Source organism: Triturus cristatus, chromosome 5_2, assembly GCF_964204655.1.
Source record: "Triturus cristatus chromosome 5_2, aTriCri1.1, whole genome shotgun sequence".
Lineage (NCBI taxonomy): Eukaryota > Metazoa > Chordata > Amphibia > Caudata > Salamandridae > Triturus > Triturus cristatus.
In genome coordinates this window covers 1,044,982,409-1,045,006,518 of record NC_140588.1, presented here as the reverse complement: position 1 = coordinate 1,045,006,518, position 24,110 = coordinate 1,044,982,409, and the positions used below count along the sequence as shown (strand labels likewise).

Below are 24,110 nucleotides of genomic sequence, written 5' to 3'. Positions count from 1 at the left end.
GCTGTCTGTAGGCAAGACCTAAAAATGTGCTTTCCCCCCCTTTTTTTACAGTGGTACTTCCACATACACTTGCATATTGTCTAAAACAGATAATCACCAATGCATTTGATCTGAGCATAGAGTACCAAAGGTGGTTCTTCTGCAGATATTTCATTATTCAGAGACACTGTACATGAGCATTTGCAATGCAATAGGTCTCACATTAGTTCAATGCAGAGCTACTGGCTTTGCAAATGGAAAAAGAAATACGGTGTACGTCTGCCTTTATTTTATTTATTGACTTTTGTAACAATTGTGGCAAAAATTAGTCAAGTGGTCAATAAATAGAAAGGAAAAAAAGTTGTGGGGCTGCCTTTTTTTTCTGTTTATTTACTACTGTGGCAATGGCGGCATGCTGCACTTTAGCTATAGATGTTTAAAGCTAAAGCACAACATGCCGCCATTGGCTAGAGAGGATTGCGCGTCAAAGGGAACCCAAAGAACAGTTTTGAACCGAAGCGTCGCAATACACGTCCGAACTTAATGGCAGAAAAAAACAATAACAATGGAGTCCATGACCATTGCAGACAATCACCGAAAGGAGGAGTCACCTTACCTCGTGACTAGGAAAGACTTCTTCGAAGAAAAACAACTTGCAAATATCCGGACCCTACACTAGATGGCAGGATTATGAAAAGCATATGTACCTACAGCACACATGCCTTGAACATCTGGGAACTTGTATATTACTGTCCTACTATTGATACATTACCACCAAGTCCTCCAGAACTGAAATGGTAATTAACGGCATGGTCTTGATGGACCCAGCAATGCCTTCCTTAGAAGTTTTCTTATTTTTACATCATGATTACTATACTTAATCTTCTAAAGCCTACCAGAATAGAAATTTAAATTGCTTGCATTAAACAGTACAATAACTTCTTTTTTTTACAGACTGTAATTCTGTTTGCTATGTATATGTTTGATTTAAATTTTGTTGAAAATAAATTACTGATGACTTGTCAAAACTGCCCAGTGTTATTGGCTGAAGAGAGCTATTTTACCCTTCTAAGACTGTGCTTGCCTGTGGTACGTCTACAAACGTATGACAGCTTGCATTACAAACTGTTTGTCAAATTGCATGAAAATAGATGCCCATCTGCATGACAACATCTCTTATGCTTCAGAACCCCACCCCTCAGTGCTCTCAGTTCAGGCTCATGCCTAGCAGCGACAGAAACAAGAAAACTGCTATCCTGGTCCTCACACGATACCTACAAAATCAACAGTGTTTTGCGCACCACATTTAGTGTCATAAAATGTCTGGGGTTAGGCTTCTTAGCAGGAGTGAAAAACAGCTTCCCCCCACCCCCCTTCATTCTGCTTGTGTTCTATGGGGAAAATGGTGTACTTAGAAACAATATATTTCATAGGTGGCGAAAATAAAAGAAAAAAAAAAAAAACAAGGTAACCTGTCTTAGCAGTTTACTTCTACCCAATACTGGATCATTTTGAGACTGTTAATATCAGCTGCTTTAAGGCTAGTCTCAAACATAAGGAGCTCACATTTCAGTAGATTTAGGAGAGTACCATGTTTATGACCAGTGAAAAATTGTTGGCGTAAGCCCATAACCAATTAAAAAAGCTTTTTACAGTTCTTTTCGAATCTAATTCACATAGCAATAGCCAAGTTATAGGTGACAACGTCTCTGAGGTGTAGTTATATTTTGTAGCACAGAAGAAAATCAACAAACACTGTATATGCATTATTAGGGAGCAAACAAACTAGGCACAAAAATTTCAGTGTATACATATAGATGTATACTGAAATCTGAGAAGCGCTCTTGGTGGGGTGAAGCATCAGTGAGCCATCAAAGAACGGGTTAGTCGATCGTGATGAGACATCCACTTGGCTCACAAGGTTGATACAAAGATGGGCGGGCAGGCTATTACCACATCATGGGTGTCATTTGCACGGCCGTAGGGATTCCGGGACTAACATACAGCTTCCATGTGTGAGAACATACTCCAAGTGATCAGCTGATGCTCAATGCTTCCGTTAGACAATGGTTGACTGGATAACGACCAGTTAAGTGGAAGTAAATAAGTTAGAACCAGCAATGTCTGAAGGCTTATTTAACAGTTTATAATTAAGCAGCAGAGCACACGCATCCCCCTATCCCCCACAACTGGCTTTTTCACAAGTCAAGAAGACTTCATGTTTAAACAGACCTTTATAATTAAAATAATGGGAAATAAAGTCATGGTTTTGATGAATGGCTTTTTATTTAAAAAAAATACTAATTCATGGCTTCCAGGTGTTCACCATGTGTAAACCCTCCATTCTGCTATTCGTATTGAACATCAAATACAAATTAAATAAGAGTTTGTGAATAAGCTGTGCCAGGTCTGCAGCATCTCCCTTTAAGAACAGAAGGCTGTGGGAGGGTGCACATCCTCTGAATAGAAGTGTTTGATGGCGGTTCCTCCAGCATCTCTCGGGGTGTGCAATGAAGGCTGATGTCTGAAGGCGGCTGTGGAAACAGACAGTCTTCGAGCCAATGATGGCCCATGGTGCTCAAAAGCAGCAGCGTCACTTCAAGTCTAAAACCCTGGGTTGGTTTAAGCCAATGTACTCCAGCTCTATATTCTACCCAAGAGGAGGGAGATTGGAGAAAGTTTCCCTTCTAAACCCGAAAATTTACTCTGGCGTCAGTCAATTATTTATGTAACGGTGTGGTTCATGGGCAGAAAATCGAATCCACTGTGTACACCATACTAGGTTTAAATGTTCTTCCACGTGAATACCGGCTGGGGAGGGAACAGCAGCTGCAGTCATAGACGTCGTCATTAATCTCTCCTATCCAGACTCTCCGCCTGTTACTTGAACTGGTTGTCAATCAATGTGCCCTTCATCTTGGCTTTCTTGGCTTCTAATTCAGCCTGCATGGTATAAACAAAGTTAAGGAAAGATGGAGAAAAGATTTAAAATCAGGCAAGGCATGGACATCTACCAGAATCAATGATATGATAAACTTGAAAGAAAACTTTCTGCATTGGGGTGTGAAATAAAACTAATACACATGACCGGGGAACTTATTTATAAAATAAGAGCAAAGAAGATATGCTGAAAAAAACGAATCTGATTAATCATGAAGGACCACAGATTTACAAACCTTCTGATAAGAGGAACCACATACTACAGATCCCAAAGACAACGATCACTGCACTGCAGCAACAGAAGTAACTTTCTTTCATTAACTTCACCTTTAACAGCGAAGGAGCACTGGGCACAGCAGTAAAGATCCTAAAAGTGCGTGCTCTGATTTTCGAGGTTTGGTAGTTCATATGGCACTTACTGAATGTCTGCGGTATCTCTGAAACTGTACAGGCCAGGAGTAATAGAGGAACTCCATTAGGACACCTTCCAGGCACAGTGCGGGAAGGGAGAATTCACATGATTGAAGTCCCATGAACAAGAGATTCAGCACATTAAAACAAAACACAAAAGGTGAGCCTACTTCCCCATGCAGAATCAGACAGTCTTCAGGAAGGTGTGCTGAAGATGCCTCAAATCACAAACTACTTATGTTGGCACCGGAGACTCGTGTTCTTGGTGGCGGTTCATTTCTTGTGTATCGCCATATTACCTCTCGCCCATTTTTTTCTTAGATATCCCTGAGAGGAACCTCCTACCCCAAGACCTTTAAACTAAGAGAAGAGCAATGCCAAGGAAAATACAGAATATCACTTGTCCCGTTCCTTGGGATCTCGGCTTCCCATCTGTTACTGGCACTAAATTACCCTATATTGCTCCAGCAGGCCTTTATAACAGCGCGGGTCACAAGGAAAGGGACACAATGATATCTACCTTGCCTGGCAGAAACAAACGCAGAGGGCCAGAGAGGGAGGTGAGCAGGTGAATCTATTCTTGAAAGGCTGTTCCTCTGGTAATTTACTCAAAGTAGAAAATAGTTTAAGCTTATTACTTTTTAATGGTTACTCGTGTGTCGGTAAGCAATCAATACAGCAGATGGACTGGATACTAAGATAGATATGCAAGTACTCCTCTACTAAAGCGAGGGCTCTGATCTGAGCAATGTCCACTAAGGGGTCGGAGATTAGCTTGTGCTTAAGTAGCTAACGTCTGGCTCTGCAGGCACCCAAGGTATGTTTACCAACACAGATGACATGCTTAACCCCTTCAGCGCTGGGCGAATTCCGCCGCGGTGCTGAAGGGTTCGAGCGCGGGCGGGACCATGACGGAACGGTTCCGTCATGAGCACAGCTCAACCGTGGCTCATGACGGAACCGTTCCGTCATGAGCATGGAAGGGGTTAAATACTAGACTTCAACAACTGCTGGTGGTGGTGGCGAGCGAGAAAGGATGTGGTCAGCCCGTAGTGAACCTAAACAGCATGATTGAATACAGCATGATTAACAAAAGAGCTAGGCCACTGTGAGCCACCAGCCGGACAGAAGGGGACCTCACTCACCAGTTCCTGTAGCCTTCTCTTGCTCATGCCTTTGCGCTCCAGCTGCTTCTCGATCACCTTTGCGTTCTGTGCGTACGAGTCCGCGACCTCCCTCTGCAACAACAACAAGCAGTTCATTGGCAGGTTACACAGTGACATCAGCATACGGGGCAGATACTAACATGGAACAGTGGAAAATGTAGCAACACCAAGGATTCCAGATAAAGCTCACATAACGAGACAAGATTCAGGAAGATCTACATGTACTTAGACACCTCACAGCAGCTAGGCTTCATCGCCTGAAAAAACTGGGGCAATGACCAACACTGCATGTTTGGCTGGTGGAAAGAGTCTCTTAAAAATGCTTGCTTTGATCGGATGTTGCTTTTCCTCAGACCATATCTCTCTTTATGGAAACAAACGGAACTCAAGACAATACTCAGCCCAATGGAAAGTTGATACTCATATGGTGTGAAAGACAAATTCAGGAAACTAGGGCTTGGAAGGCATGTAAAACACAATGCTTTGGGAGCAGCTGAAAGAGAATGCGTATGCCACCTATAGCAGCTTTGAACTATGCAGCCAAACAGGATGCATCATCCTCACTTCCAAAGAAAGAAAGCGAATCTTGCACACCAACATCAGACCAGGCATTCAAGATAACAAAATCAAATGCTCCTTGCACTTTCAAAGACGTCCAACAAAATGAAAACTTAATGGACAACATTTTTCATATCGACATACACCCAAACAAATGAAGGTTTGGCAAACAATCCATTTTGCACGCACCGCTGTGTGTGCTGCTCAATTCAGAAAGCAGTAGGTCAGTCAGCTACCATGCTCCTACACGAAAAGAAAGCCGAAACCAGACCCATGACTAGTTTAGCTGCACCACATGAAACAAACGCATCAAAAAATACAAGCAAGTTAAAGAGCTCACGGGTTAAACAAAGATGGCACAAGAAAAACAGTGGCATTGAAGTAGGAAAATAAACAAATGAACATGAGATCCATTCCATATATTTATGGTTCTTATTTTTAGACTAAATAAGAATTTTTGTTGAAGTTCTATTTTATTTTATGATAGTGTCTTTGTTTCTTATCCTTTTGTTTCTCTTCTTCGAAACCCTCCACTCTAGATGATAAATTGGATTTGGAATACATGAGAATTTAAAAGTTTGACCTGTCTTTGAAACAATATTAAGAGCAATAATTTGTGTTGTGAATAATCATATAGGTTTTGTGAATAATCATATATATAGATATTCAAAGAAAAAAAAGTTTAAGTGTCGTTACAGACAGGTGTTCAAATCAGATATGAAGTAAGTTTGTCAAACTCAAATACCACTTAAATTTGCGCCAGTTCTAATTCAGAGAACTAACTAACTTGAACCCCATTATGCACTCACATTTTACATCACTTAACACATTAAGTGCAATCAATGACATCCCAAAAAAAATATCCACAAGTTTTTACAGAATTTTAAAGAAGCAAATTGGTAGTATTGGGCCAATTGTCATACAGCATAGAATTATGTTCACGCAAGGGTGAAAAGAATGTAAATAGCATAAGCCCTGGAGGCAAGTGTGGCAGTGCATGGCGAAAGATGCACGCTGCACAGTTACGAGCCAGTAACATTTTGGGTGCAAGCAGTACATCATGTTTAACAAAGTAAAAGGCTGAGTGCACTGGATGTACGTTGCAGAGGCAGGTTTCAATGTAGGTTGTGGAGTACAGCAGAAGCTTGTCACAAAAACCTGTGAGAAAAGCCAGAGCTCCTCACCACAAAATATTATCCACCAGTGGATGTCTGGGCACGTGCCCATGTTTGATAGTTGTAATACTGTGCTACAGACAAATTCTTTGTAAAAACATTTACAAGATATGGATGTTTATTTCCAGAACTCTGCTGAAGGATTTGCGGCATTGCAGATCACTGAATAATGTAGAATGTAGGGACGATCCACTTAGAGATGGTTTAAGTCACCGTAGTTGTAAGCAGGTCTCTATAGGTGCAGGTCATGTGCTCATCTCAGGAAACTGTGTAGTGTATTTTACCAAACTATGGAGGGCTGCCATAGGGCATGCTAATGGTGAGACGTCAGTGGCTAATGCATACCGGTCAGCATACTCACTGAAAATTGGAGATTAAGTGTATTGACGAGGGTGATCTCATCCCAAACTCTTATTGTTTTGTTGTTGAAGGTGTAAAAGGTGGACGACTACTTTAAAGTCCAGCAAAAAGAGTGCAAGGAGGCACCAATACAGGGAGGCGGCAATACAGCTCACTCACCGCTTCAATTTCCTCTTCTTCCTCATCAATGGTAGAGACAGTAACGGAGCTGAACTTGCCCATGTCTTTGGTCCGTTTAGTCATCATAACCTTGGAGATAAAGAATAAAAAAAAAAATCAGGCATTAGGACATGTAAACCACTGAAAGGAAACTTATGAGAAAAAGAGAAAAGGAGAGATGGCTCCACCGGCCGACATCAAAACCACTTAGTATTTGTAGCATGTGAACCACACAAAAAACTAAAAAGAAATAACAACGCACAATCATTTTATCCAGGTGGCAAAGGCTTCTGTGAGCAAGCTGTGAAAACTACACGTGCCCTTCCCTTTATTCTGTATCCTAAACCTTTTTTTTGTTTAAAGGAGAAGCTGTAACTTCAGAAAGATATGGTTTCTGGTAGAGGACAAAGAATAAACAATATAATTGAACCATAAATTAATGATACTGCATTGATGGAAAGAGAAACAAACAGAACACATGAAAAACAAACCCTAAAGATTGTGTTTATTCTGCTAAATAGCACTCGGGGTCCCATACCAGACAGACACACTGTAAATTTGTGGTGGATAAGGAAGGGGCAAGGTGGAAATGCACAAAAATTACAGACAGCAAAAGAGTTGGAGAAGGAGAAAGGATTAAATAAAAAACAATTGTTCAATAAAAATGAATATATATAAGTGAGAATAATAAAAATAAATGGACTCTACTTCAAAAAGTCAAAATTATAGACCATGTTTTTCATTGATATTTGAATACAGATATTGGTTTCTAATATCTACAGGCCGGTGGCCATGAGAAACAGTAAAACCCCAATAACGGAGCAATAGCAATGCTGCTTAAGAGCTTTACAAGTGCAGACAGCATGTGACAGATGTTTTCAAATGATGAAGTAATCAATGTGAGACAGGAATAAAATAAGACTATCGAAAACGGCCTGCCTATGGTTAACGCCCAATCAGACAATGTTTGTTTGAGCAGACATCACAGCAATCCATAGAGTACCCCTATACCTTTTAACATTTGATGTTGTGGTTCAAATAACTTTGTCCTCCATTTTGTAAATTTGTTGAATACAATGAACAGGTTGGGAAATGCAGCTGTTGAGATCTAGTTCAAAATCTGTGAAAATGTCAACTTCACAAAAGTGGGTTATTTCAGTAGGCCAGATGTGTGCTGCTCACACAGACCAAGGCAAAACTGTACCATGGACCTCTGGGCATATACAAGCATGTAGGCGGTACAAGGGTTGGATGGAGGACATCATACCACTATTATTAAATAAAATAAATGATCAACTTGAAATATACAAATTGCATGGAATATTCAAACTGAAAAAAATTGGTTTGTTTTATCTAAGAAAGGGGCTTGGAAGTATAAGACAGGATGGTCAGCGCATTATCTCTCAACATAAAATATCCATTTACTTTTGCGTTTTCACATCTTAACCAAGCCCTCCATTATTGCTAAGCATTTCTGATGTCAGTCTTCTCTTTTATCATGCGAGTTACCAAGATCTGAAAAATAAAACTGATGCTAAGCCGGAGAGATTTTTCCAACAGAAAACCAGTTCTTTCGAGAAAAACAAAAGACTACGTGGGCTCAGCCCAATCTTACCTTTTTAGGTGGATCTGGTTTCTGTGTGTAAATGTTGGTTTTTCCAAATCCCTGGCCAAATTTGACCAGAGCACCATCGACTATGAATGTAACGGGGGCATTCTTCTGTTGGTGCTGGTAGAAGAGCAGCAACTGACACCTGGTGACAGTGGAGAAGAATAAGCAGGAAGCCATGGAAATTGATTCAAGGATTACTGCGTTTGCAATTTTAACCCTAAATTAAGGACAGATGGAATCTGTGAATGAACGAAAAGCTCTGCCACAGTCATGTAATGCATTATTGGTGTTTCAGATTGTGGAGACAATACCTGGCATTATAAATGAGTATTCCCAATTTAGAACAGAACTATAACTCTCAACATGTGGGTCTGGGACTAGTCGAATGGCCAAAAAGAACAGTTCTTTTTGATATTACTATAGCAAAGTTAATAATTAAATATATTCCTGACGACTGATAAACATCATGCTTCATTCCCAATGAGGAGTGTTTGTATATCCGCCTACGAGTGAACACGTAGTATAGTAGTAATAATCAAAACAAGCATTGGCATAGCCAATAGGTCTCGCCTTTGGGACCTTATAAGTATTTTGCCATGCAGCACACTTTTATTTATTTTTATTACAAATTAAGCACCCTTATGAAATCACTTTAGATGTAGAAGAAAAGGGGAAAACAAAAGACATGCAAATGCTGGGTTAGGCAGTAAGTTTTTCACTGTCTTATAAGCAGCGATGGGTGGGGCGGCACAACGGGCGCCTAAGCTGAAGAAGCCCCGCCATGAGTCTGAAAAAGCAGCGACCTCGGAAGGGTGTTGTACCTGCCCCTGCCAACTTCCAGCCCAGATTAGGACAACGTGAATGCTTCTTTAATATTTGAAAAGCCATGCAAAGGGTGATTTGCGCCGACTTGCGTGGTTTTGTAAAACAATGTAATGCACTACAGTGGCTTTTCCTGCGTTATGTTACATTTTAAGCTGGGAGGCATTCCATGGGCGTTCTCACACATCCACCCATGGATTTTGGCGCATTCCCAGATTTACTAAAAAGCTAGTAAACCTGGAAATGTGTCAAAATGCTACACCTTCCCCAATGCGGTGTAATGAAGAGAAGTATATTTCTTCCTGTTACTTCCTCTTCCTATGTGTGATGCATTTTGCATCGCACACTGAAAGAGGAAAATGCCTCAAAGGATTGCTTTTGTAGAGGAAGGTGTCTCTTCCTGTAGTAAAACAATCTTCCCTCTGTCCCAGGCACCCTTGTACTATGCCACAAAGGTGTTTGTGCTGGCACTAGGCTGCACAAAGTGCGTTAGTGCAAGTAGAGAGTAGATATCCTGCAAATCTTTGTAAACATGGAATGGAGCATTTCTTGACCCTGCTTGCAGGTTAGGCCGCTCCCCACGCCGCACAGCACCACCTGTGTGTTCGTGCCTTCAGCCCACTGCTGCTTGAGTTCGCCGCCGCTGTAAGTTATCTGTCCCCCTTTCCAGCGTTTTTGTACTCTGTGCCTCTTGTATTTGGTTTCTTTGTTCTGATTTAACTGTTTTTAGCAGTATTATTCTGTTTTTGCTTTATTTCACTGTCCTCTTGCCTCCGTTTTCGCCCGCTAGCTCCCGCTTGTTTTCCCGCCGTTGCCTCCCCTGTGGCCCCGCCCCCTGCACACACATTCGCCGCCCCGCTCCCGCCTCCCAGCTGCTCCTCCCTCCCACCTCCCTCCCCTTAAATGGCGGCCGCGCCTAAGGCAAGCCCGTCTGCGCCCGGACCGCGCCCAGTGCCAGAACCCCTGGCCCCCTCCAACGCCAGTCTCTGCTACGATGCCAGCACCTTTCTCGCACTCAACACCGGACGATCACACACCTGCTTCCTGCCGAAGCGCACCCAAGGACCCTTCTCCTGCCGGAACTGCAGTCTCACCAGCATCCGACCCGCCAATCCACCTACTGTGAAAGAACGCAACCACCTCAGATGTATTCTTCTCAACACCTGCTCCACCCGCAAACACGCCATCGAGCTCTGGGACCTGCTCAACACATCCTCCCCGGACGTCGCCTTCCTGCCAGAGACCTGGATGAACGACTCCTCGGCACCAGACATCGCCATAGCCATCCCGGACGGCTGCAAGATCACCCGCAGAGACCGCACCAACGGAGTAGAAGATGGAATCGCCATCATCCACAAGTCCACCCTCAAGGTCGCGACCAACTCCGACAACACCCTCGGAACCGCTGGAACACCTGCACTTTCAGATCCACACTGATCCCAACACCACCCTCAGAGGACCTCTGATCTACAGACCCCCCCGGACCCCGGTCTCAGTTCAGCGACTCCATCGCCGACTTCGTCAGCTAGCACACCCTCGCCTCTACGGACTACATCCTCCTCTGAGACCTGAACTTCCACCTCGAGAACAACAACGACACCAACTTCACCACCCTGATTGCCAACCTCGGACTCCGATAGCTCGTCACAACGCCCACCCACACCACCGGCCACACGCTTGATCCCATCTTCTCTGCAAGCTCCCACATCTCCTTCAGCCACACCACCGAACTCCACTGGACCGACCATCGCTGCATCCACTTCACCTTCCGGAAACCCACCACGCACCACCGCACCCAACAGATCCCCACCGCTGCTGGAGCAAAATCACCGAAGACCAGCTATACACTGCCCTCGCCCGAAGCCCACCCACTGACCCAGACGCAGTCGCCAGCAACCTCAGGTGTTGGATCAATGACTGCGCCAACACCCTCGCCCCGATCAAGAAACCCTCTAACAGACGCACCAACAAGAATGCCAGCTGGTTCTCCGCGGACCTCCAGACCTCCAAACAAACCTGCCGAAGACTAGAGAAGAAATGGCACAGCGAACAGACACCGGAGAACAACGCAGCCCATAAGAACACCATGCGCCAACACCATCACCTCATCAGATCCGCCAAAAGAACCACCTTCAAGGACCGCCTCGACAACAACGCACACAACAGCAAAGAACTCCTCAACATCGTGAAGGAACTCACCAACCCTAGCTCCAACACCAACGACATCCCACCATCACAAAACCTGTGCAACTCCCTGGCCACCTTCTTACATCGCAAGATACCAGACATCCACGACAGCTTCGACAACCAGACCACCACGACAGCCAACGACACCCAAGACCCCACGACCACCACCCACAACGACCCCCTGCTCACCTGAACTAACATCAACGACGACGACACCATCATAATCATGAACACCATTCACTCCGGCTCCCTGTCAGACCCTTGCCCACACCACATCTTCAACAAAGCCAGTGCCACCATCACACCCCATCTCTGCAAGGCCATCAACTTCTCCTTTGAGACCACGACCTTCCCGGAGAGCTGGCAGCACGCAGAGATCAACGCCTTGCCCAAGAAACCCAAGGCAGATCCGAGGGACCTCAAGAACTTCCGGCCGGCCGATCTCCCTGCTCCCGTTCCTGGCGAAGGTCATTGAGAAAACTGTCAACAAACAGCTGACCCGCTACCTCGAGGAGAACAACATCCTGGACCCATCCCAGTCCGGGTTCCACAGCACCGAAACTGCCCTCATCGCCGCCACCGATGACATCAGGGCCCTGATGGACAACGGAGAAACCACGGCCCTCAATCCTTGTGGAGCTATCAGCCGCCTTCGACACGGTCTGCCACTGTACCCTACGCACACGCCTCCACAAACCAGGGATCCGAGACAAGGCTCTGGAACGGACCACCTCCTTCCTCTCCGGCAGAACCCAGAGCGTCCGCCTCCCCCCTTTCCGCTCTGAAGCCTCCAAGATCATCTATGGCGTACCTCAAGGATCATCCCTCAGCCCGACATTGTTCAAAATCTACATGGCCCCGCTCACCCACGTCGCCAGACTGCACGACCTCAACATCATCTCCTACGCCGACAACACACAGCTGATCCTCTCCCTCGCCAAGGACCCCCTCACCGCCAAAAACAACCTCCACAAAGGAATGAAAGCCGTCACCGAATGGATGAAGAACAGCCGTCTGAAGCTGAACTCAGACAAGACGGAGGTCCGCATTCTCGGCTCCAACCCCTCAGCCTGGGACGACTCCTGGTTGCAGACCGCCCTGGGAGCAGCACCAACGCCCACTGACCACGCACACACCCTGGAGTTCGTCCTAGACTCAACGCTCTCCATGACCAAGCAAGTCAACGCTGTCTCATCCTCCTGCTTCAACACCCTCCGCATGCTCCGAAAGATCTACAAGTGGATCCCCATCTACACAAGGAGAACGGTCACCTAGGCCTTCGTCAACAAGAGGATCACCTTCAAGCTCCTCACCCATGCACACAAAGCTCTCCACAACACCGGACCAGCATACCTCAACAAACGGATCAGCTTCTACAACCCGAACTGCCAGCTCCGTTCCGCCGACCTCGCCCTCGCCACCGTCCCCCGCACCAGGAGAGCGACCACCGGCGGCAGATCATTCTCCTACCTCGCCGCCAAGTCCTGGAACACCCTCCCCATCCTCCTACGGCAAAGCGAAGACCTACTAACCTTCAGGAGGCTACTCAAGGCCTGGCTGTTCAAGCAGTAGCAGCAACCCCCCCCCCCCCCCCCCCCCACCCCCCCACCCCCTTGAGACCCTCACGGGTAAGTAGCGTGCTTTACAAATGTCTTGATTGATTGATTGTTCCAGTGAACATACAGAGGTGTGATATGTAGTGTAGAGAGCAAGAAGTCCTGAGGCACTCCAAACTGGTAGATGAGACATATTGCCTCCTTCTGTGTAATACAATGTTCTGGAAACTACCATAAAACCATTACTACTTTCTCGATTAAATTGCTCGTGCAAGTTTACCAACATGTTTCCTCAAACCCTTTGTGATGTTATAATAAAAATAACCCCATGTCTACCTTGGAGTGGGATAAGTCATAAGTGGACGGGATGCCATAAGGATTGTGGCACTTGAACATCAACAAACAAGTTACTTTCCTTCAGTAATGCTTTTTATGGTGGATACAGTATCTGCCTGTGGACTCCTCACCTTATGAATATCCCCTGAGCCAGCATTCCGCTGAAACTTTTTCCTAGCTCTCCACGCCGATGAGGTCGTCACAATGCTATGGCTCTGCAAGCGGCTACGCGTGACGTCACTGGAGCCATATGAGGGCCACGTCGGCGTGAGGACGTCAGTTCCACCCATTTTTTCCGTGCCAACGAGGCGAAACTGGCAGACCGACCATATAGACAATGCATACATAGTACACAGTATTCACACAAATTCACACAGTGTAAAGTGGAAAAAGGAAAACAAAAGAAAGAAAGCATTTCCTTTAAGCCTATACAAAGGCAAACAGAGGCAATACACAATGACAATATGAAACAACATATTAACGAATACCTCTTTTAAGGTATAAAAGGGTGGACAAAGGGGAGGCGGGTAGGTCAGTGAGGAATCCACAGGCAGATACTGTATCCACCAGAAAAAGCATTACCAAAGGTAAGTAACTTATTCTTCTGATGGATACATCTGCCTGTGGATTCCTCACCTTATGAATAGAATCCCACAGCAGTCCCACTGCCGGAGGAGGGTGTCCACCCTTCTATACCAAAAAGTCCTGTAAAACAGAGCACGCAAAATGGCCGTCCCTCCTCACTTTGGAATCTAAGCAGTAATGCTTTGCAAAAGTGTGGAGGGAGGACCAAGTTGCGGCCTTACAGAAGTCCAGCACAGGAACACCTCTGGACAAGGCAGAAGTAGATGATTTAGCCCTGGTGGAATGAGCTCTAATGCCTTCAAGAGGCTCCTTACCAACCAGAGCGTAGCAGATCTTGATGCACAAGATGATCCACCTGGATAGAGTGTGCTTGTGCACCGCCTTGCCGTTCATGCGTCCAACATAGTCCACAAAGAGCTGATCGCACGTCCTTCAATCTATCCAGATAGAAACTAACCGCCCTTTTAGGATACAAACGGTGCAGACTCTCCTCCTCCTTGGAAGGGTGAGGGGGAGGATAGAAAGTAGGGAGGTTAATGGAATGCCCTAGATGGAAGGGTGTTACCACCTTAGGCAGAAAAGCAGCCCTGGTCCTGAGAACCATCCTTTCAGCATGAATAGTCAGAAACGGAGGCTTAGAACTCAAAGCCTGAAGCTCACTCACCCTCCTGGCTGAGGTGATAGCCACAAGGAAGACCGTTTTGAATGACAGCAATCTCAAGGGACAACTATGCATAGGTTTGAATGGGAAACCCATTAAGAAAGTTAAAACTAGATTTAAATCCCACTGGGGCATAATGAAGGGAGTAGGCGGAAACATATTAATAAGGCCCTTAATAAACCTTAAAACAACCGGAGATTTGAAAAGAGACAGCTCATCAGGTAAACAAAGAAATGCCAATAAAGCCGATAAGTAACCTTTAACAGTAGCCACAGCACAACCCTGCTGGGCCAAATACAGTGAAAAACAAAGAACATCAGAAAGATGAGCCTTTAAGGGATCAATACACCTCTCTCCACACCATTTAACAAATCTTGACCACCTGAAGGAGTAAATGGACTTAGTAGAGTGTCGCCTGGCCGATAAGATAACATCTACCACGTCAGGAAGGGAGAGAGAAGGAACTCAGGTTGCCCCGTTCAATCTCCAGGCATGAAGGTGCAGGCTCTGGAAGTGGGGGTGAAGAACCTGCCCCTGCGAGAGGTCTACCCTGAGAGGGAGACGGAGCGGAGGGTGTCATGAGAGGTGAAGAAGATCTGTGTACCACACCCTTCTTGGCCAATCCGGGGCGATCAATATGACTTGGGCCCGGTCTTGGCGAATCTTCCTCAGAACCCGAGGAATCAAGGATATGGGAGGAAACGCGTAAAGGAGTTGTGAGCTCCAACTCAACTGAAATGCGTCCCCCAACACCCCCTGCATCGGAAACTGGAGACTGCAGAAGGACAGGCAATGTGCGTTCGAGAGTGGCAAACAAGTCCACCCGAGGAGTCCCCCAAGGTCCGGAAGATGTGTCGAACTACCTCCGGATGAAGCCTCCACTCGTGGTCGGCGGACAACTGCCGACTGAGACTGTCCGCATGCAAATTTAGCACCCCGGCAAGATGATTCGCCATCAACAAATCCGATGGTCCTGAGCCCAGGACCAAAGCCCGAACACCTCCCTGCACAGACGGTACGACCCTTCTACTACTCCCTGCTTATTGACATACCACATTGCAGTAGTGTTGTCCGTCAGGACTTGAACCGACTGACCGCGAAGGGAAGGGAGAAAGGACTTGAGTGCCAAACGTATCGCCCGCAATTCCAGAAGATTGATAGGAGACAATCTTTCCTCTGGATACCAAAGACCCTTGATCTCCAGATCCCCCAGATGAACACCCCACCCTAAGGTAGAGGCATCCGTTATAACTGTTGTCACAGATGGAGGAAGATGAAAAGGCTTTCCTTGAGACAGATTGCCCTCCAAACTCCACTAAGACAGATCCGCTGCAGCTTCTCTGGAGATCCTGACAGGTTCCCTGATCCTGAAACCACTGCCTGCAAGGCACCACTGGAGCGCCCTCATGTGCCAGCGTGCATGGTTGACCAACAGAATGCAGGAGGTGAACAGACCGAGCAGGCGTAGGACCTTCAGAACTGGAACAACCGCTCCATTGTGGAATAAAGGGATCATTTCCTGAATGTCGAGAATCCTTTGCGAAGGAGGAAAAGCTCGACACACAGTGGTATCCAGTACTGCCCCTATGAACAGGTTGCGGTGAGAGGGCACCAGGTGAGACTTGGGCACATTTATCGAAAAACCCAATCTGAATAATAGCTGAGTTGTTACCTGCAGATGACAACGCACCATCTCTGGCGACTCTGCCTTTAGAAAGGAGTCGTCCAGGTAGGGGAAAACCGGGATCCCCGACCTTCTGAGATGGGCAGCCACCACCGCCATCACCTTGGTGAAGACTCAAGGTGCAGTAGTAAGACCAAACGGAAGGACCGCAAACTGGTAATGCTGCGAACCAACCGTAAACCGGAGACACTCCTGTGCGACTTCAGGATTGGGATGTGAAAATACACATCCTGAAAGTCGATGGACACCATCCAGTCCTCTTGTTGCGAAGTGACCAATTTTCAATCCCGTAGAAAATGGGTAAGCCGACCCCCCACAGGACCTGCATGGTCCAGGATGGCAGATCTAGGGCTGCTTTCCTGCATTACCAGGAGGGGTAGGGGAGGAGGAAGAAGGCTGATGACCCGCTCCACGAAGGTGACCTCTGCCCTTACCCCTGTAGGACTTGTACAAGGGGTTTTGTTGCCGTTGCTGCGGCTGACGGGAACCACGAAAGGAAGATTTCCCAAAGCCACGGTATCTTCTATAGCCATAACCCCTTGCCTGAGACTGTAGACCCAAGGATTTCGCTGTGACCTTACTGTCCTTGAACCTTTGCAAAGCAGAGTCAGCTTTTTCCCCAAAAAGCCTAGATCCGTCAAAGGGAAGATCTAGACGGGCAGCCTGTAAATCAGGTGAGAACCCAGAAGACCTCAGCTATGCATGTCTTTTAGTAGCAATGGATGAGTCCATCACCCTGGCCACTGAATCTGCCGTGTCCAGGCCAGACTGGATGACTTGGCGAGCAGCAGCCTGAGAGTCTGCCAGAACCTCACTCAAATTACACCGGTCTTCCTCACATAATTTTGGAAGAAGCTGCTTGGCAGAGTCCATACGGGCATGAATGTATCTACCCAACAAACTGGTAGCGTTGGTTGATTTCAAAGCCATACTCGCTGACGAGAAGACCTTCTTTGCAGATTGTTCAAGCTTCTTGGAATCCCTGTCAGCAGGAGCTTGCTGAAAGGCACCCGTAGACCGCTTTGAACTTGAAGCCTGCACCACCAAACTCTCAGGCGAAGGATGAGAAGAAAAACACAGGATCTCCTGGGGCAGGTCTGTACCTTCTGGACACAGATCTTGAAGCTGCAGGAACAGAATGAAAATTGAGCCAAACCTCAAGGATCGGCTCCATCAGGGCATCATTGAAAGGCAAGAGTGGTTCAACCACAGAGGACGGAGAATGAAGCACCTCTGTAAGCAAATTAGGTTTATACTCAGCCATAGGGAGCTGCAGATCCAAGAGCTCTGCCGCCTTCCTTATTACAGTATGGTAAGGAGCAACTTCCTTCGAAGGAAAAGCTTTCTGAGAAGTAAAGTCCCACTCCAGGGAGGTGTCAAGTCCACTTGCCTCACACAGACCCTCGAATATATCCTCAGGCTGATAAATTTCACCTTCCTTCATATCTTCAGCCTGGTACTGTTCCTCCTCTAGCAACCTCTGCGCTTCTCTCCTCGAGCGCATCTTCTGTTGCGTCGGAGGCGCAACACGCGGCGTCTATGGCTCCGGGAGCGGCGACTAAGGCTTAGCAGAAACCTGCGAACGAATCCGTGAAGAAGGTTAGCCGGATGGAACCAGGGATTGCCCATACGGCATCGACATCCTCGGAGCCGGAATTTGCCATGACGGCATCATCGGCATGAATGGCACAAAGGGGGCCTGAGGATAATGGTGCGGCAAACCCAAATTAAATGCCAGAGGACCCACAGAACCCGAAGGTGCACCAGAAGTGTAAAAGGCCCTGGTAAACACACCATACATCGCATTTAAAAGATACAAGGGATCCGAACCCGGCACCGGGAATGAAGGATACCGCACCGGTTCGAGATCTGATCGAGGAGCCTCCAGAGTCAGAACGACCGGGGCCACAGGCGGAGCCACAGTAGCTAAAGGCGTCTCAGCATCAGCCAGATTCGATGAACTATCTGGAGCCAGAGAAAATCTCGGCGTCGGAGACTGCGCCGGAGTCCCCTTATACGAAGGAGAATGGGCCGCAGTCACCGGAGGAGACACTGAAGGAGAAGGAGAGACGAAGTCCTTAACACGACGTTGAGGAGCCGGAGAAGGCGACCTCGAAGCCACAGGCTTCGACGAACGGCGTCGAGATCCATGCCTCTTCTTCTTGTGCTTCCTCCTCGAATCATGTGAAGTCGACGACCTCGACTTCGAACGTTTTTGACCCCTTTTTTCTTTTCTTACTTGAGCCATTTTCTCGTTCCTTCAAGGCCTTCGGGTTCATTTTCCTACAGCAAGGACAGCCCTCGACGTCCTGATCAGACGATAGACACCACAGGCAGTCCTCATGGGGTCAATGATCGACATATGCCCCCCGCACTCCATACAGGGCTTGAAACCCGACTTTCTTGGTGCAGACCTGTCGAAACCACAGAAGGAAACCAGATAAATACAAAGTATCCAGGAGAAAGTATTGGAGAGTCCGTAGACAAACTGTTAGCGTCGACAGCGCGGAAAAAAGGAAACTGACGTCATCACGCAGACGTGGCCCTCTTATGGCTCCAGTGACTTTACGCGGAGCCACGTGCGGAGCCATAGCACTGTGACGACCTCGTTGGCGTGGAGAGCTAGGAAAAAGTTTCCGCGGAATGCTGGCGCAGGGGATATTCATAAGGTGAGGAATCCACAGGCAGATGTATCCATCAGAAAGGGAAGACATGCATTTAAGTACATGGAAGGGAGGGGCCCTACCAAGTCAGTTGTAAACCAGTAGTGCTGATCGACAGTAAGCAACATCCTAAACATGACCGTCATTCATTATCAGTATTGATATGCAACGTAGATTTGTTTTATGTAGGAGTTGCACATTGCCTCATCAAGCAAAGTACCCCCAAAAAATTTTGTGCACATTTGTTGTAATATTTTGTTTAACACCCAACAAAAAGTAGCATAATTCCAGCCACTTCTTTGAAGAACATATACATCCCGACATTTAGTAAGTGTATTAGCTTCATGTGATAATGACTTACTATAACTGTTAATTAATGCTTTATTAGCCTTCTCACATTCACCACCCATCAGACAGGCTGTCATCAAAATTAATAAAGGACTTACTGGCACAGCATCGCTGCTTACAGGATGCAATCTGCAGCAGACAGATGAATACGCTAGAAACAGTGCATTTCCTCTCTTGGGCCTGGCCCTGCAGTTCTAGACTTTTCTGGGGCACAATCTTGTATTTGTTACACTTCCAATCTATGGTTTGGGGGACTGGGAGTTCAGCTGTCTGTCTAAAGGCAGGTGAGCAGTTAGGAGTAAAAGTAAAGTAAATGCTGTCCAAGCAGACTGGTTTGGCTGCATGTGTGCAGTCCTAGATTGAAAGATCAGGGTGAAAAGAGAATTTCATGAAGGAGAGGCCTTCATTCAAAATGGAACTCAAGTCTGGCTGTCTTTATCCGTATCCTGATGGACCTCTTTTAGTTAATGATGGCCATACCATCTCTGAGTTACAAAGTGTGCAAAATCCCTGAATGCACTCATTAAGCTGAACTTAGCATACTTGTGCGATTAACCTCCATTAATGCAGTGCTGTAAAAAAATGTACTATTGTGCTTTACTCCGACACAAGATACGTGGCACTTAGTAGAGCTCTATTTTACTACAACTTGACAGCTGCGTTATTTTTCCACTAACTCACTCTTGTGTATACCTTCAGCACACTGTTTATTCCACCACATATCCAGTGCAGATTGGTAACTGAGAATATTATGATAGGGGTCAAGGTTTGTCGCCTATCCAATAGCATCATCTACGCTACTTTCCAATAGTATCATACTTTCCACTTATTGAGTCATTATCACAATGATATAATTGTGCACATATTACAATAAAGATTAATTCTATGATATTTACATTTACTGTTTGTATACAGTTATATGCATAGTTTATTTGGATAAGCAGCAGAAAACAATTTGAACCAAAATGTACAAGTCGTAGGAATATAAGTAGACCCCATGTCGCCAGTGATAGTGTTGTAAACCACAGTTTTGATTTAAGAACTGAATACATTCAGGAGTGTAGTCTTCTATCTCATCACTGCCACTGAAACACCAGATTTACTGTGGTTTGTAAATAAAAGCCCATGATCTGAGCACTGTGTCTTTGGTGACAGTTTCATGGTGGCCCTAATTAGGCATCTACATAACCACATGCACTTTGCTCTTCACAGTCAAAAAGGAGGTGAGCGTTGGTCTAGACTAATTATTAGTTTAGGCCAACCCTCACCTCTTTTTTGACTGTGAAGAGTAAAGTGCATGTGTTCTCAAATTAGCTTGAAAATGCACCATTTGCCCACTCAATTTTAAAAATTTCTAAGGAGGGGAGGGGGGAGGGGGGGGGGGAAAGGGGGCGCCTGAGGTCATTCGGGCTTGCTCGCTCGCCTTGGTGTGCTCCAGAACTAATTTTATGCCTCACCAGTTTCAAATGTCAACAGCCGCCACTGGCACAGACACAGTTTTATTGCACACAAATGATAATGTGTGGACATTTCATCACTAAGTGTATTGATGCGTTTTGATCGTATTTAAATATTTGTTTCCACCACACATCAGAATTACAAACCAATTTGCTTTATTTATTCTGTACTAGTTATGAAATGTCAGCAGAGTTCATTTATAGACAATTAAATTGTGTTGTGCGCTAGAAAAATGCCTTTTCCTTCACATCAAGATTGCCACAAATTGTTCACTTTGAAGGCAGAGAAAAGTAAACACCAAGCTCCCTCAGAAGAAAGAGCCGGACAATTGAACTCTGCCTTTGAATGAACAGCAAACATGATAACAACAAGATTTAAAGACCTGTTTGCAGAAAGCAAGCGCTAGTGGAAGAATACAGTGAATAGGCTATGCTCCACGGGAGGGACAAACTCAAGCTGGTCAGACTAAAACAAATAAAGAAAGCAAACAAAAAGTAAGCAACTGAGTTACAAAGCCAATGGTAAGCAATGGGTGGAATGCATTACCAAGGAAACTTTCAGAATGCCCACAAGTAGTAAGTTGTTAGCAAACAAGACAGCTCAGCTGTCTGGTAGGCTTTAATGATGGACGGAATGCTGACAATGCAGACATTCTCCCCAGGTCAAGAGATCTGGGTTAAATCCATCGTTCTTTTGCCCACTACGCCACCCCAGTTCAGACATGGCCATATGCAAATCAGTCTTGTGCCTCATGGGAACAGTCCAGCCCGAACTGCCAAGCCATGTCTTCCCTGGACCGGAATCAAGCATCCTAGGACCGGTTTCTGGCTATCAGCCGTCATCAGCCAGGATAGCTTGACTCCAGTGGCGTAGTGAGCACGGGTCCCACGTCTGGGAATACCCATCCCACTTAGGGCGAAGAGCGTTACAACAAACAAATGATGGACGGAATGCTGACAATGCAGACATTCTCCCCCAGTCAAGAGATCTGGGTTAAATCCATCGTTCTTTTGCCCACTACGCCACCCCAGTTCAGACATGGCCATATGCAAATCAGTCTTGACCCTGTGCCTCATGGGAACAGTCCAGCCCGAACTGCCAAGCCATGTCTTCCCTGGACCGGAATCAAGCATCCTAGGACCGGTTTCTGGCTATCAGCCGTCATCAGCCAGGATAGCTTGACTCAGTGGCGTAGTGAGCACGGGTCCCACGTCTGGGAATACCCATCCCACTTAGGGCGAAAAGCGTTACAACAAACAAATGATGGACGGAATGCTGACAATGCAGACATTCTCCCCCAGTCAAGAGATCTGGGTTAAATCCATCGTTCTTTTGCCCACTACGCCACCCCAGTTCAGACATGGCCATATGCAAATCAGTCTTGACCCTGTGCCTCATGGGAACAGTCCAGTCCGAACTGCCAAGCCATGTCTTCCCTGGACCGGAATCAAGCATCCTAGGACCGGTTTCTGGCTATCAGCCGTCATCAGCCAGGATAGCTTGACTCCAGTGGCGTAGTGAGCACGGGTCCCACGTCTGGGAATACCCATCCCACTTAGGGCGAAAAGCGTTACAACAAACAAATGATGGACGGAATGCTGACAATGCAGACATTCTCCCCCAGTCAAGAGATCTGGGTTAAATCCATCGTTCTTTTGCCCACTACGCCACCCCAGTTCAGACATGGCCATATGCAAATCAGTCTTGACCCTGTGCCTCATGGGAACAGTCCGTCCCGAACTGCCAAGCCATGTCTTCCCTGGACCGGAATCAAGCACCCTAGGACCGGTTTCTGGCTATCAGCCGTCATCAGCCAGGATAGCTTGACTCCAGTGGCGTAGTGAGCACGGGTCCCACGTCTGGGAATACCCATCCCACTTAGGGCGAAAAGCGTTACAACAAACAAATGATGGACGGAATGCTGACAATGCAGACATTCTCCCCCAGTCAAGAGATCTGGGTTAAATCCATCGTTCTTTTGCCCACTACGCCACCCCAGTTCAGACATGGCCATATGCAAATCAGTCTTGACCCTGTGCCTCATGGGAACAGTCCAGCCCGAACTGCCAAGCCATGTCTTCCCTGGACCGGAATCAAGCATCCTAGGACCGGTTTCTGGCTATCAGCCGTCATCAGCCAGGATAGCTTGACTCCAGTGGCGTAGTGAGCACGGGTCCCACGTCTGGGAATACCCATCCCACTTAGGGCGAAAAGCGTTACAACAAACAAATGATGGACGGAATGCTGACAATGCAGACATTCTCCCCCAGTCAAGAGATCTGGGTTAAATCCATCGTTCTTTTGCCCACTACGCCACCCCAGTTCAGACATGGCCATATGCAAATCAGTCTTGACCCTGTGCCTCATGGGAACAGTCCAGCCCGAACTGCCAAGCCATGTCTTCCCTGGACCGGAATCAAGCATCCTAGGACCGGTTTCTGGCTATCAGCCGTCATCAGCCAGGATAGCTTGACTCAGTGGCGTAGTGAGCACGGGTCCCACGTCTGGGAATACCCATCCCACTTAGGGTGAAAAGCGTTACAACAACCAAACAATAGTGCTAGCATGTCACCCAACAGCAGCGCATATGACTTTTGGACACATGAAGCAAACAGACTTAGACATCCAAGATACTCAGCGTAGTGCTTCTTGCAGTCCAATGTCCCATAGTGTTGCAAGTTCCCTAGGAAATAGCAAATTTGCAATGGAACTGTTGGCCTTTGCCTTTGTTAGGATAACATACTTTTATCTTACTATTTCTTTCTGTTATGAAAGATTCTACATTTGGTTTCATTAGCGTCAATATTTCATTATGGAGGCTGGACATACCAATTCGTATAGGTTACTTGGGAAACTAAACTCTCATTGCTAGTGTTGAGCCTTGACATCAGGCGGTCAATTAGTAACCTAAAATGGTAGGTGCTGAAACCTTGCAGAGCTACCTACAACTTTTCTACTAGAACTGCCTCAGTGCTCCTCTCTCAAGACCCAAAAAGCATCTAGACTTGAAACAGCAGCTCCGTTACCAGTGAATGAAGGTACACAGCTGGAGAAGGTAACCTCTGGGGCGGAACTCTAGCCAACCTACAGACAGAACTGATGTATCCAGGTTGATAAGCCACTAGTCTTCTCTGAAGAGGTACAATATTTCCCCATCTTTCAGTTCCCCATGAAGGAATTGCCTCTAATCAAGGGGGAAGAGGTGGCCCACTATGTCTGGAGCGAGAAACGTCAAAAACTGACAGAGCACTTTAGGTTACTGACAAGGAGCGAGTGACTGATAAGCCACAAACGAAGATGCATAAGCTTATAAAAGACAGCAGCCCTTCCTTAACCATGTAAAAGAATGTTGGATTGGGAAAGACCAGATAACAGAGGGAATTTACTGTGCAGACCCGAGACTTACATTGGGGTAAGTATCTCATCTGCATATTTTTGGCCAAGCAATGA

The 24,110-nt window shown here is 46.4% G+C and overlaps 1 protein-coding gene across 2 annotated transcripts in view; it reads right to left on the bottom strand.

The window, feature by feature from the left end:
* Positions 1-2,246: 2,246 nt before the first annotated feature.
* Positions 2,247-24,110, bottom strand: part of LOC146829645 (STING ER exit protein) — a 115,452-nt gene continuing 93,588 nt past the window's right edge. For both annotated transcript variants that reach the window (XM_085608326.1, XM_085608327.1), the window contains exons 4-7: positions 8,364-8,502; positions 6,749-6,838; positions 4,476-4,568; positions 2,247-2,922 (exon numbers count right to left, since the gene is read on the bottom strand). In XM_085608326.1, the coding sequence (XP_085464452.1) occupies positions 2,860-2,922; positions 4,476-4,568; positions 6,749-6,838; positions 8,364-8,502 (385 nt within the window). In that variant the 3' untranslated portion in view covers positions 2,247-2,859. The remainder of the gene's footprint in view (positions 2,923-4,475; positions 4,569-6,748; positions 6,839-8,363; positions 8,503-24,110) is intronic.